Raw genomic sequence first — 13,368 nt, 5'->3', positions numbered from 1 at the left:
TTTAGATTATATATTTCAGCTAGTCACAAAAATTTCCCTCTGGTCGAGGCACTAAATAACAGCACTCAACTGGAGTGCACTAACAGAATATTATTATGCTATTAACTTGGCAACACAGTTCAACCACGATTATCTCAATGCCATGGGGGACTCTGAATAATTTTAAATAATTACCTTTTTATAAAAAAAATAATAATCAAGGGATTTCTTTCAATTGAGTTAACAGATGTCTTGGGGACATGAACCTGATAGTGGTGAATGGAGTTTGTAATAGAGAGGATGGACTGCAATATAAAGACACACAGAGAATAATGTGGTATGTTTGTTGGATATATTAACTAAGTAAACAACCGGCATTATTCCTGACAGGTGGCCATCAGCCCTCTGCTTAAAAACCTCCAAAGAAGGAGAGTCCACCACCTTCTGAGGGAGTTTGTTCCACTGTCAAACAGCTTCTACTGTCAGAAAATTATCCCTGATGTTTAGCTGGAATCTCATTTCTTGTTGTTTAATCCATTGGTTTGGGTCGTGCCTTCTGGAGCTGCAGAAAACAAGCTTGCTCCATTTTCATATGACAGCCCTTTGGGTATTTGGAGATGGCTGCCCTGTTACCTTTCAGTCTTCTCTCCAGGCTAAACATACCCAGCTCCCTCAACTGGATTTGTCTGCCCCAAATCTCATTTGCTTCACAACGTACCAAATCTGCCATAAACATCAGATGATGTCCTACAACAAGGCCAAGAGTAGGTTCATCACATAGTCAATGACAAACCTCCACTTTGCTTTTCCCACTTTAAATACACTGATATAAATATGTGGGATGTGGCTGCAAGTAGTCGGGAGTGGAAGGAGCATTTATGCTTATTGGGAAGCCACTCAGTAGGGGCTGGCCTACCAGGCAACACAGTTTTGGTGGTGGTCAGATATGATGCCAAGGAGAGGGAGTGAACCAGGAGGGCTGTGCGTCTCATGCAGGAGCTGGGCTATTGGTCAATCCAATGCCTCTCTCAGCAACGTCGGGCAGAAAATTTCCCAGTGTTCATTTTTCCACAGACAGTTTTCCATTTCAGCTTGCCAGACAGAACCGCCCCACTCTCCTTCCTCCATGCACTGTTCTGGGGGTTGGCACAGAAGTAGGGGATGGAGAACCCCATGTGCCAGCAGAACTCCTGCTGCGAATGTCCACTAGGTCATTGAAGAAACACTAGGAAGACGCGATAATTTCTGGGGTTTTAGCTAAGCTTAAACCTAAGCTAAATTAGATCACTCTAGGGCAAGAGAAGATTTTCTAGAAACCCCATCACTCTTCCTCCCAAATGGCTGAAGTGTTCCTGAGTGCGGGGATTCCCTTTCCTCTTTCCCAGTGTGTGTTTGCATTGAACCAGGGGACCCCCAACTGTTCAAACATACACGGTTCTACCAGACTGGAGGTCCTCCTGCAGACCCTGTGCTCCTGGCATCTACTGGGTCCTCAGAGTAAAAGGTAAAGGGACCCCTGACAACTCCAGTCACAGATGACTCTGGGGTTGCGGCGCTCATCTCGCTTTACTGGCCGAGGGAGCCAGCGTTTGTCCGCAGACAGCTTCCGGGTCATGTAGCCAGCATGACTAATCCGCTTTTGGAGAACAAGAGCAGTGCACAGAAATGCCATTTACCTTCCCGCCGGAGCGGTACCTATTTATCTACTTGCACCTTGTGCTTTTGAACTGCTAGGTTGGCAGCAGCTGGGACCGAACAACGGGAGCTCACCCCATCACAGGGATTCGAACCACCGACCTTCTGATCGGCAAGCCCTAGGCTCTGTGGTTTAACCCACAGCGCCACCCGTGTCCCAATGGTCCTCAGAGTGGAGGCATACAAATGACTCATGATGTGCCTGATGGCTGGTGGCTGCTGCTGTGACTAGAGCTAAGGGCGTTGTTCTGTGGTGTGTTTACTGTGTGGAAAGCTCCCCTGTATTGTGCACTGACATGACTTCCCCCTCCCCCTGGTATGCAAAAGGCTAGTGGGGGTATGTTTCTTCCTTCCCTGTAGTGCAGCTGAAACTCTTTCTTCTCAATCATAATCCCCCCCCAACTTCATCATGTTAACTGATTCTTATTCACATTGTATTGAGTTTATTGTATGTGCCTTAGAGACTAGTGTAATTAAGATGTATATAAAATCACAGAATCTTAGAGTTGGAAGGGATCCCAAGGGTTATCTAGTTCAACCCCCTTCAATGCAGAAATCTCAGCTAAAGCACCCGTATCTTTTCTTGCAACTTGAAGCATTCCCTCAATTCCTTCATCCAAGTCATTTATAAAGAAGTTAAACAATAAGCCCAGGACAGAACCCTGCAGCACCCCACTTGTCCCTTTTTTCCAGGATGACCCTGTAGGGTTCCCAGAGACTGGCAGTACTCCTGGTTGCTGCTGTCTGTGCCACTGGACCGCAAGCAGTGGGAGCACTGTGTCATTATCTTGTGCACTGTGTGTACAGTGATACAGGTGTGCCTGAGTGGAGGGTATGTGGCACCATTGGAAGCTGAGAATCCAAACCAAGCCACTGTTAACTTCTGGTCACATCTTCACAGAAATTTCAGTAAGTCGAATCGAAGACTTACATCATTAGTTTCTTTGGGAATTAAGAAACATAAAAATGACATACACTCTTCTAGAGATAGCTACTGTTATTAAAACCCGACTGACATGTAAGGGACAAAAATAGAGGATCAATTTTATGATCCTCATTAATGGAAATTAATGTTCTAGTCAAGATCCTGAAGTGGGAAGAGAAAACTTTCAGAAATACAGCTTGCTGTCCCTAGTATAAAGTCTCTCTTTTGGCACTTTCATAAAGTAATAAAACACAATGTAATTTTGGGAAGGGAGGTTATTAGGATTGTAGCATGCCACTTAGCCAGAGGTATTCCCATTGGTTGAAACAGGATTACGACGGTGTAAGTGATGAGAGACTTCTACAAACTTTATACTCATTCCCACAATGTTTTCTATAATGAACTACTAGCACAATTAAAAGCTTAATGAATTCTCAGATGAGCTACTGCACTGGTAAGCACTGCCAAAAAAGAAATGTATTCCAGAGCCAATCATGTTTCAGCGCTTCCTTTCAAAGGTATTCAAAATGCAAACTGAAACTTGCTCAATACATTTCTCTACCCCTCACCCATATTTTTTCCTTGCATTGGTTTGATATATTGAAGCATTACAGGACTAAAAGAGATCTTATGTTCTCATGACTTATTATAGCCTACTCTGATTAACATTATCTAGTGTGTTATAGAACCTATTTTTTATCTTGAGAACCTAGGCAAATTTCATATTTACTTTATGTATTAATAGACACTCACTGGCCTCACTTGGCTAACCAAGAGTGCTGCCTTGTGACTTTTAAGGGTGAGAGAACAGCAACAATGTTTGCTTCGTACTACACACACTCTTGATTAGCCAAGGGAAACTGCAGACAACTACAACTTAAACATTTGATGCAATTGTATTTTGAGAATAATTTTCACATGAACAAAACTTCTTGTACAAAGACTACAAATCACTCTGTACACTGAGAGTGGTAGAAGTCATAATAGTTTAGTTACAACACTAAATGCGTGCACACACACACACACACACACATATGGTGGTCCTCCGATATGTATTCATAAATTTTGGAATTTATAGCACGTGCTTCTTGTTATCGGTTCCAGGGTACCTTACAATATTGTTATATGGTATTAGAACAGAGCAGTAAAAACACAGTAGAAGCAGAATGAAAAACAAGAGTAAGAACCTCTCATCCTCAAATAAGTCCACCACCTGTTTATGCCTGAGTTACCATCATGGATGGGCCTTCTGTATGCAAACACATTAAATGACATAGTCATGTTCACTTGCCTTTCCTTTAATAAAGGAAAAACCCCAAGGTGTTTAAAAAAACCCTCAAGGGGGCTAACGACTATTAAAATTTCAAAAATCTAAAAATAACAACAGTGGAATGAAAGCCAAGCACCATTAAAACAATTCGGAACCAATGTTGGTTAAAACACAAACACAAGGAGCGCAAGAGTTTAAAACCATGCATATCCTAAAAGCTTTCCTAAGAAGAATGCTTTTGCCACCTGATGGAAGGCCATTAAAGATGGTGGCAAGAGGCTGTTCCTCAGAAGTTCCAAGACCTGGGCATGACCACTGAAAAGGCCGTCTCAGTGGTGTCACCTTGTCCAAATGTGCTGTCTCCAGAAATGGGTGTCGTTGGTGTACCACCCTTAACTTGCCCAAGTCACTCCTGGTTACAGCAGTCATGGGGCAATCAAGGTCAAGGCTACTTCAAATTTTCAAAGGGAGTGTCAACCCATCTCCAAATCACCTCTACTGTCCAGGAGCACCTGTGTCTTCTAAGGATTAAGTTTCCGTTTGTTTGCCCAAATCCGATCCATTACCACCTCCAGGCTGTATCCAATATAGAAATGCAGCAGAATAACCTGTCTGCTCCTGGTGTCTTGGGATTTGGCTCCCGTTTAAAGCCAGGTCGCAATCCCATTCAGTGTGTGTTTTTTCTCCACATGAAAATTGTGTTTTTTATATCATTGACAAAATAAAAATGATAACAAGCTAAAAAGCTTATCATCCATAAAATTTAGAAAGTCCACTGGTGTATAGAGAAGGAAGGAAGGAGAGGAAAAGTTGTTTTTAAAAAAGTGGTTAAACTGATAGTGAATTGCACAAAAAAAGCAGGTTCTGAGTTTTAACTAAAGAATTCAAAATTTAAAAGCAATGTGCAATCTGCACAATCCACTTGAGTAATTTATCTACTCTTCAAAGATTATAATTCCATCTAGGTCAGAAAAAAACTGTGACCCAGGAAACTCCCTTACATTTCTCAACTGGAATTATGAATATTTAAACTGGCTAAGATCTACAATCAGTTACTTGACAAGGCAATATTTTCATTACTGAAAAGGCCTTCATCTGGGTTTGGATTAGCAGACATTTCAAAACTCTAACACTGATTAAGAATAAAGGGCAGAAAAGTGAAAATGTTTAGTACAGACACAAATATAAATTTAAAGCAATCCACTCAATGTAACCTGCCTTGCCAGATCTTTTTAACTTATTGGGAAAGTCACTCGACTTAATATTGACACAAAGATGTGTAAATCAATACATTCAGAATGAGTGATATATTTTAATTTAAAAATGCTCAAACTATAGCAGTAAATCTATTCACTTAGCACATACAAATCATCCAAACTGTATGCTTCTTGGGATTTAATATCAAGATACCACAGAAATCTGGGATGCATACATCGCACTGCAAATTTAAACCCTATGATCTTCCTACTCCCCCTGAACACAGCTATAAGTGGGTTGCATTGTGTAGCTGTTGTAAATAGAGGGAAGGTGCACTTCTACAGAGAGTTAGGATGCTTAAATCCCAGAGGTTAATGTCCCAAGACTACAGCTTGGGTTGAACTGGTATACCAAGGTTATTTTACCTATGTATACTTTGTAATTCTTTAACTTTTGTATGGCATTTTGCAACTTCTGCCAAATCAACTTATTGTATATGTTCAGAATTTTTTTTCGATTTAGTATTAAAAAAAATCCAGTAAAATGAAAGGGAAGAAATTTAAGCAGGAAAGCCTGACAGAACAAGGCAATATCAGACTCAAGAGCAGAACACACTGAAATCAATGGGCCTTTTCCAAGCATGACTAAGAGACATTAATTACTCTACCTCTTCCCAATATATTTATTTAAAATTATATAACCCACCCAATGTCAGCTGCTTGGAATAAGCAACAATTAAAGTCACAGTGTCTGTGTACACAGGAAGCTACCTTTTGTAGCAAGTCTGATGTCCAGTACTGTATATTCTGACTAGCAATGGCTCCCCAGGATTTCAAGAAAAAGTATTTCCTATTATCTCCTACCTAATCCATTTTAACTGAGATGCCAGAGGCTGAACCTAGGACTGATATGGATCTATATGTGAAGTATGCACGCTGCTGCTAAACTATGCCCCCTCCTAATATCAATTTTTAAAATAATTTGTAAGCAATAACTATTTAATAAGCTACTAAAGTGTGTGACAGCATCTTAAAAAGCAGAGACATTACCTTGCCAACAAAGGTCCGTATTGTTAAAGCTATGGTTTTCCCAGTAGTGATGTATGGAAGTGAGAGCTGGACCATAAAGAAGGCTGATCGCCGAAGAATTGATGCTTTTGAATTATGGTGCTGGAGGAGACTCTGGAGAGTCCCATGGACTGCAAGAAGATCAAACGTATCCATTCTGAAAGAAATCAGCCCTGAGTGCTCACTGGAAGGACAGATCGTGAAGCTGAGGCTCCAGTACTTTGGCCACCTCATGAGGAGAGAAGACTCCCTGGAAAAGACCCTGGTGTTGGGAAAGATGGAGGGCACAAGGAGAAGGGGACGACAGAGGACGAGATGGTTGGACAGTGTTCTCGAAGCTACCAGCATGAGTTTGACCAAACTGCGGGAGGCAGTGGAAGACAGGAGTGCCTGGCGTGCTCTGGTCCATGCGATCACGAAGAGTTGGACACGACTAAATGACTAAACAACAACAACAAAGTGTGTGAAGTGCTGTACAAATTAACAAACAACTCCCTCCCAACTCTACAATTCTGTGATTCTATGATCCCTGCTAATGGCTCACATGTCAGTGCCACCCATCAAAGGCGTGTGAAAACACAGAAATGGCACTACAGTATCCTAACCTTGTCCAACTCCTTGTGAACTTCCAGGAGAAGTAATTTTTATAGATGCAGAACAAGCAGCACCTCCCTAAGAAAGTAAGAAGAGTCTGCTGGATCAGGCAACCGTGGGAGACATTATCACAGCATCACACACAGGTACCTTAATCTTTTCTGGATTTAATTTCGACTTGGCACATAGCACAATATTTGGGGTAGAAACTGCCAATGTCAAATGAAGTAGAGCAGAGTGAAATGCCACCAACATACTGAAGCTCAGAATGATCTCATTTAGTGGTCTCTTACTGGCATTGATCATTGGGGGAGAGGAAAGGAAGGAATGAACAGCCCCAAGAAAGTATCCCAAGATAACTGGAAGCTATCCACCATGTGACTCTGTACCAGGAACAAGTAGAACCATTCAAGAGCCAACTGATCGACATCTGCTAGCTGGCAAACTTTCACTGTGAAAGCATTTAAAGGCTGCATTCACATGTAATGCATAGCCATAAACGTCGGCTCATCGTACCTTATCATGCACAAACTGTGTCTGAGAATTCCTACTTTGATCCCACCTTTGCACAAGCAGGTAACCAGCTCAGGCACACTGTGGTTTAGTTCAGCCAAGGGTTATTAGTGTTATGTGTGAACATAGGAACCAACTCCTAGGGGCTGTGGGGATTTTGGCCCCCACAATAAAATATTTGAGGGGGGCCACCTCCCCCAAAGTTGATAGGCATTGCCATTCAAATGGTGTGTATGTGTTTTGTGCACTGTGTCATGTGATTGATTATGCAGGGAGGGACTGACCTGGGCCCATACAATTTTTTATTCAAGTTGGCACCCCTGTGTGTGAACACTGCCAGTGTGTTATTTAAAGTTTGATATACTTTTTTAACTATTCAGGTAAAGTTAAGGATGGTAAGCCTACACCGAGCAGTGGATCCTCACAGTTCTCAAAAAAGGATAAAGATCAGATAACCCAGACAAGAAACATATCATTTCCTGAAAATTAGTTACTTAAAAGACCTCTGTGCTAAGGGGTGCATAAAAAAGCTTTAAAGAATCAGCTCCAAGTGAATCTGTGCCAGGCGTTTTGCCAAGAGACAGACCATTAAAGGCTTCAATGATCTCTTCCTCCGAGATGGACCTGCCAAGACGAATCCTCTCAGATATACTAGGGAGGTTAAGTGAGGTCATGAAGTCCCTCCTCTCCCCAGCTGTGGATACTTTACCAGTTTGTACATTTTGCTAGGGAAATAAATGAACGCTTTAGGAGTTTATCTTTAATTAGGCTGGTGCCAACAGAGTTTCTCTGAGCTGGTACTGTGCTTGGGCTTTTGTCTGACTTGATTAACTTAGCTGAACAGCGAACTGGTTCTGGCACTCTACTAGAGTAATCTGTTTTGTGAAAGTCAAGGCCGTTTGACACCTCTGGGCTACATGCAGATCTACAGAAGAGTTGGCCACTTCCAATTCCTCCAGCAAAGCAGAATAAAACAAGGCACAGAAGTACCTCATCCTCAACCATTATTTTTACATTTCTGCGGAGATCAAGAGTTTGCCTATTCATTTCAAGACAGTAAATACTCATTTCCAGTAGCTATAAATTTCTGGAGTGCGTGGAAAGCAAACCATGTTTAACTAACGATTGTTGTTTGTAAGGATACCTGACCTGCACATGATGCTTTCATCTTGTAAGTGAATGAGGCAGAAGTCCTTCTAGAATCATGGCAGTATTCTTTTGCGGGGGGAGCACATGAGTTCGGTGCTTTGATGCAGTGTTGTTTTTCTAGAAAAAGAGATGCTGGAATGCACCATGTTTGTTCTCTTATAATGGAAATGGTACACACCAGATAGGTGCTGGAATTAAGTTCTGTGTGGTTCCGGCTGAAAAAAAGCTCTGCTTTGATGGGTGCCTTTCACCCATGTAGTGCAGGGAAAACCAGCCCTGAGACTTTGTGGCTGAGATGAAATTTGAACTGGGCTCATACCTGAAATGGCTCATATCTGATACTCAGCCAAAGCACTGTATCAGCTCCCAGTATAAAACATAGGATAACTAACATGCTCTAGCTCAGGATTCCTCAAACTCGGCCCTCCTGATGTTTTGAAACTACAATTCCATCATCCTTGACCACTGGTCCTGCTAGCTAGGGATCATGGGAGTTGTAGGCCAAAAACATCTGGAGGGCCGAGTCTGAGGAAGCCTGTTCTAGCTGGACATGCAAATGGTTCATATGTACTTTCATGAATCCTTGTAGGCAAGAAAAAACCACCACCTTAGGGAGGTTCATGCAAAAAGTCCTGAAGGTGGTCTAAAGTTATTCATGCTTCCTTTAAAGTTTGTAGAATGTTTACTTTGAAATGTAAAATTGAAAACGAAATAAAACAATATTATTTTTTAAAAAGTTCTTCACACTGAATGACTGTAGTTTTGAAATTTCAATGTAATTCTACCTAAATCTTTTTGCCTTTACCAGCTTTAAGCAACTTATTCTAACTAATAGCATGTGACATGGCTGGTAAACTAACCATGTGATACATCCAACCTGTCAGGACACAAAAACTCAATAAGCACACCTTGCTGCTAGCATATTTGACTCATATACCAGAATCTGTAAGCACTACCCAGGCATACTAAGAAGCTGGCAATTTTACCCCCAAACTCACTTCTGATTTTTCACTGAAAATACCTAGTAAGGGATTACCAATAGTACTCTTGGTTTCAAAGCCTACAATATGGAATTTACATTCAGCCACAAATTGAAAATATGAACATTCCATTATCTTACATGGGTTATACTTTTAACATTCTCCTTTGGGTCTATTAATCTGGAAGAGGCTTTGTACAACAGAACCTTTCCTTATATTTCTTGCTGGATTTAAGATTTCTTCCACACATGATTGTAAAATAATGAAGAGATTGATTTTGTGGATTAAAAGATGGGTATTCTAAATCTAAAAATCTTTTGAGATACTACCAAAAGACTACTATATTCTCTTTTTCTTTTGGTGAACATAATTTTATTTAAAACTGCTTTATTAATGAGGTCTTGGCAACTTCATAATGGCATAAGCCTTTCTACAAAAATCAACAATTTAAAGAGAGAAAACTGAACATATTGACACTATTTTTAGATGAACAGGTAAGACCTGTAATTAATGCCTGCTCTTTAGTGAAGAAAACAGATGCTTTCTTCACTATGTAATTAGTGAAATTAATGAATTCTAATGCTTCCATGCAAATGATTTATTTACCTCAGAAATCAATCATTTCAACACTCAAGATGTTATCAACTTAACAGATTCACTAATGTGCCATGTCTTGATCTACTGTATTTATTAAGTCATTATTTTCTTCCCAGTTGTCTTTGAAGTGTTTTCTAACATTCTCCAAGTCTGTCAACATTCTGGCGTCTATGGTGTAAACAAAACATGATTAGGTATTATGACATTTGTATAATGGGCCATAATTATACAGAACGCCAATCACTGAATCTACAAGTCTTATCAGAACTATCACCTGCAGTAGAACTTGGTGGTCAGAGTTCTGAGATGGCACACTGGATTATACTACTTTGGATGACTACGGGGGGGGGGAGATTAATCACATTTTTGAATGCTGACCCACACTGGGGGGAAAAGGGAGAACTGAGTGATAACTGCAAGGTTTCTATTTGGAGGAAACATATGCTGGGGGTGTTTTTGTTTGTTTTGCAACATCTAGCAATAATAAAAAGAGTATAGCAAATCAGTTATTCCGAAGTGATATGGCTCATCTCGTTACCTTAGGATGTAGCTACATAATTCTGCTGTATATACTGATCTGATCTGCCAATGTGTGCAAAGAGTGGAAATTGACAAGAGATTTCAAATGCTATGCTCCACTTCAGAGTACAGACACAAACCTGTAAGGAGAAAACAAGCATGCAGGAAGAGGGGATGAACAAAAACCTCTCTTGCTGATATGCTACCTTATTTGTAAGGCATCACCTGTAGTCTTATGTTGTACAGTGGTGCCCCGCAAGACGAATGCCTCGCAAGACGAAAAACTCGCTAGACGAAAGGGTTTTGCGTTTTTTGAGCTGCTTTGCAAGACCAATTTCCCTATGGGCTTGCTTCGCAAGACGAAAAACGAAAACGTCTTGCAAGTTTGTTTCCTTTTTCTTAACACCGTTAATACAGTTGCGACTTGACTTCAAGGAGCAACTCATAGAACGCAGTGTGGTAGCCTTTTTTGAGGTTTTTGAAGACTTTGGTGATTTTTGAAGCTTTTCCAAAACTTCTTTTGCAGCCACTTGGTAAGTTAAACTTTTAAAACTTTTTTGGGGGTTTTTGGATTTTGGGTTGGGGTGTTTGGAATTCAAGGACTTGGTGTTGGGGAGGGGTTTGCAAGAATTTGGAAGCTTGTGGTTTTTTTCCTGCATTTTTATGATTTTCTGTGACCATTGGGCCACTCTGCTGTTTTTTTTAAAAAAAATCTGGATTTGAATTTCTGTGTGGTGGGTGGCTGGGGGAACAGTTGAGGAGGGGTTTGCAATAATCTGGAAGCTTGTGTGGGTTTTTTCTGCATTTTTATGATTTTCTGTGACCATTGGGCCACTCTGCTGGTTTTTTTTTAAAAAATCTGGATTTGAATTTCTGTGTGGTGGGTGGCTGGGGGAACAGTTAAGGAGGGGGTTCTTCAGCAAGAAGCAAAGAGTGGAAGAGGAACCTTCTTCGAATTGTCCCCCAGAGTCTTAGGAAATGTACTGTACACTTTGTTGATTTTTAAATGTTTTTCTGTCATGTTTAGAAACTTAATTTATTGTTCCTTCAATTTTTGAAATGCTCTTTACAGTATGTGTGACTTTAAAGAGCACTTAATAAACTCTTGTTGTACCAAATTTGGCTTTGTTTGGACTTTTTTGACCATAGGAACGCATTAATTGAATTTCAATGCATTCCTATGGGATTTCGTGCTTCGCAAGACGAAAAATTCGCTAGACGAAAAAACTTGCGGAACGAATTAATTTCGTCTTGCGAGGCACCACTGTACAATCACTTGGTCACTTAATTCCTCTGAATTCCTAAAACCAAGCTATAGATACACTGGATGTGCAATCCCCTCCTTTCAAACTCAGTTGTTTATGTAGATGCAATGATACCAAGGTTATTTTGAGGACTGCACACAGTGATTTGCACCAATTAAGTACTATAATGAGTAACAGTCTATCCCCACAACTCAGCATATACTAACATGAGCAAGACTTCCAAGACTTATTTCAGTGGTGAGAGTAGATCTGAATATGGCAGGGTCAGCAAACTTTTTCAGCAGGGGGCCGGTCCACTGTCCCTCAGACCTTTGGGGGGGGGGCTGGACTATATTTTGAAAAAGAAAAAGAAATGAACGAATTCCTATGCCCCACAAATAACCCAGAGATGCATTTTAAATAAAAGCACACATTCTACTCATGTAAAAACTGCAGGCAGGCCCCACAAATAACCCAGAGATGCATTTTAAATAAAAGGACACATTCTACTCGTGTAAAAACACGCTGATTCCTGGACTGTCCGTGGGCCAGATTTAGAAGGCAATTGGGCCGGATCTGGCCCCCGGGCCTTAGTTTGTCTACCCATGGAATAAACATTCCTTTGTTTGTACAGACAGGCACTGAATTGTATATGGAGTCCTATAGGTCCTAGGTATGAAAGCTGATCTGAACTGAAAGGAAATACCGTTTTGCAGAAAATCAGGGTGTCTTTTGGTTTATAGCCAGTTTTCCTTGCTTTTTTATTATTAAAAAAGATAGAGCTTCTCCCATTTATTTTTCCAGAAAAGTTTATCAGAAGGAAAAGGAGAAAAATAATCTGAGCAATTATATGATCAACTACTGAAGGATTCATTATTTTTATACAAGCAATAGTTACATTGCTACTTTTGAAACAGTTTTGTCATACTGGAAATAATTGACATCTTGGAAAATTAAGCATGAATTTTTAAAAAGATAATAGAAAAATGTATCTGAGCATATCAATGCATGCATGTGACGTTATTTGTAAATGCTTTGAAATAATTATTGGCTATGTCTGGATAAGCCTTTGGCTATGCACAGAACTATCAAGCCAATTTCGATATTAAGCCAACTTCAAATAACAATTTAATATCCTGGCTTGTTCTGAAGCAGTTAACCAGTTTCTAGTTTGGACAAAAGGGGAAACTGATTTGTTTGCCAAGTTGTACAGAGGAAGGAGCAAAGGGGCTATAAGACTGTCTGAACACTGCCAAAGTTTTAAAACATGACAAAAGGATGCTTGTTATCTCACTGATTGAGTACAAATGCAAATAGGATATTTCTTCTTGCATATGTTCAATTAAACTAAAGTGTATTCAGTACTACACTTATTCACCTGCTTTAATTCTTCCAGTAGTCTTATGCAATCAAAATCTATGATACAAGTTTCTCAACTAGTTGCTTCACTAGCTAATCCCTTTTCAACAAGTTACAAGTCTTTTAATCAGTTTATGATCAAAATTTTATAGGACTGCAACAAAGTTCAAGGGTATTAAAATGTGTAAAGGTCATAAAAAGGAAAAAGGTTGGGTTATAGATTTTAACTTCTTAACTAGAAAATTGACTCAAAATAGATTTTCTAATTTACAATGAATCA

At 40.2% G+C, this 13,368-nt stretch overlaps 1 protein-coding gene across 8 annotated transcripts in view; it reads right to left on the bottom strand.

The window, feature by feature from the left end:
* The window catches only part of GPATCH2 (G-patch domain containing 2), a 108,138-nt gene that overhangs the window by 66,501 nt on the left and 28,269 nt on the right, over nucleotides 1-13,368 (bottom strand). The window contains exons 7-8 of one of the 8 annotated variants that reach the window (XM_081186057.1): nucleotides 10,505-10,625; nucleotides 10,043-10,134 (exon numbers count right to left, since the gene is read on the bottom strand). The exons of 6 other annotated variants lie outside the window; for them this stretch is intronic. In XM_081186057.1, coding sequence (XP_081042183.1) covers nucleotides 10,506-10,625 — 120 coding nt within the window. In that variant the 3' untranslated portion in view covers nucleotides 10,043-10,134; nucleotide 10,505. Of the gene's footprint in view, nucleotides 1-10,042; nucleotides 10,135-10,504; nucleotides 10,626-13,368 lie in introns of those variants that run through there. One more of the 8 variants, XR_014005783.1, reaches the window with a different exon arrangement.

This window comes from Podarcis bocagei (genome assembly GCF_964188305.1).
Source record: "Podarcis bocagei genome assembly, chromosome: 3".
In the NCBI taxonomy this organism is placed as follows: Eukaryota; Metazoa; Chordata; class Lepidosauria; order Squamata; family Lacertidae; genus Podarcis; species Podarcis bocagei.
This window is presented reverse-complemented; position numbering and strand designations above follow the sequence as displayed.